The following is a 1,411-nucleotide window of genomic DNA, read 5'->3' on the forward strand; positions in this document are numbered from 1 at the left end:
CTTTCCCTTGGCAGACTCCGCTCTGCCATCCCTGAAGGTGTTGACTACCCCAGTCCATGTGTGTAATCTCCACATGCCTACTAGCCTACTTTTGCTTTGGCTTGTTTTACTGGTGTGACTGACTACCAAACTTCAAGTTGCATGTTAACACCTAATGCTCTAAATGCTTTTCGCTGAGTAATGAATGAATAGTGTATTTAGATGTTTTAACATAGCAATGTTAAGTAATAAACAAAAACAAAAATGAACCATTTATTGAAGTCACTAGATTTTTAATAGAAATAACATCTGCAACCCAGACTTTCAAATGTCATACAGACAAACTCCTTAAAAGACTATAAAATAACCCATGGCATGAGCAGTTCATATTGTTAGTGCATTAACCATTATTACAAATGAATGGCAGATTCCACAAACCTAGTTTACAATTACTAATTTAAACAAATGTATACATTTAAACCATATGAAAAAAACAAAAGCAACAACAAGACAAGTTAGCACATTTTACTACTTTAATGCTAATGCTCTTCACGGATGGGGGTGCAACCAGAGAAAAAGCTGTTTTTGAAGTTATTTAGACCTCTCTTTTTACTCCGGAGAAAGCTGGAAGTGCTGCTCATCACTTCAGAGTCATCACTGTCACTCTCGTTGTCGGCAGGGACTGGTTTCTTTTCAAGCTTCAGATTTGCAGGCAGGTGCCCCATGTCTCCAATCTCCTTCTCATGGTACAACAAAAAAAGTGTTTGAGGAAGACTTTAGCACACACAGAAATGAAAGGCTGTCATTTATTCCCATTCATACCTTAATGACATCCCAAACCAGTATGCTATTTTCTAGGTAAAATAAAATAATGTTCAAGATAAAGAAAAATCTTTTTTTAATCATTATGTATATAAATGTATATAAATACCTTTTCTTTATTATTACTTTAACAAATAATTTTTATATCATGTTGGCTTAGTTTGAAAACTCCGGGGTTGCGTTTCAGTGTAAACTGACCAAAACGGAGACTTTCGAAAACGATGGCGTGGCTGCCCACATTCGCTCTGCGTATCCTTGCCGTGTAAACAATAACATCATGCTCATTGTTGTACCCATAGATATGTATAGGTAGATACCCCATTCGATCGCTCCAAACAAGTAGATACGTCTGTCATCTAAATAACAGGAAATCTACCTATACATATCTATGGTTGTTACCTGCATAAATGGTCACGTGATTCAAAAATTCGCAATTCAAAACAGCTCACCAAAGCGAACTTTTTGGGGGAGTTCGTTTTGCCTCCTAAACACCTTTGAGCTACCATTGGTCTGTGGCGATTACGCAGTCGGTGGGTGTGTTCTGGAACTCCGCCTTCTTTGACGTGCAATTTTTTTCCCCCGGTTCATTTCTCAATCCACGGAGTAGGGA

At 37.8% G+C, this 1,411-nt stretch overlaps 1 protein-coding gene across 1 annotated transcript in view; it reads right to left on the reverse strand.

Moving 5' to 3' along the window:
• Positions 1 to 300: 300 nt before the first annotated feature.
• LOC107705946 (chromosome-associated kinesin KIF4-like) overlaps positions 301 to 1,411 on the reverse strand; it is a 121,050-nt gene continuing 119,939 nt past the window's right edge. Inside the window, exon 25 of the mRNA XM_016509485.1 lies at positions 301 to 716. Within this exon, the coding sequence (XP_016364971.1) occupies positions 519 to 716 (198 nt within the window). The 3' untranslated portion in view covers positions 301 to 518. The remainder of the gene's footprint in view (positions 717 to 1,411) is intronic.

The sequence above is a fragment of the Sinocyclocheilus rhinocerous genome, unplaced genomic scaffold (genome assembly GCF_001515625.1).
Source record: "Sinocyclocheilus rhinocerous isolate Xijiao unplaced genomic scaffold, SAMN03320098_v1.1 scaffold2387, whole genome shotgun sequence".
Classification (NCBI taxonomy): Eukaryota; Metazoa; Chordata; class Actinopteri; order Cypriniformes; family Cyprinidae; genus Sinocyclocheilus; species Sinocyclocheilus rhinocerous.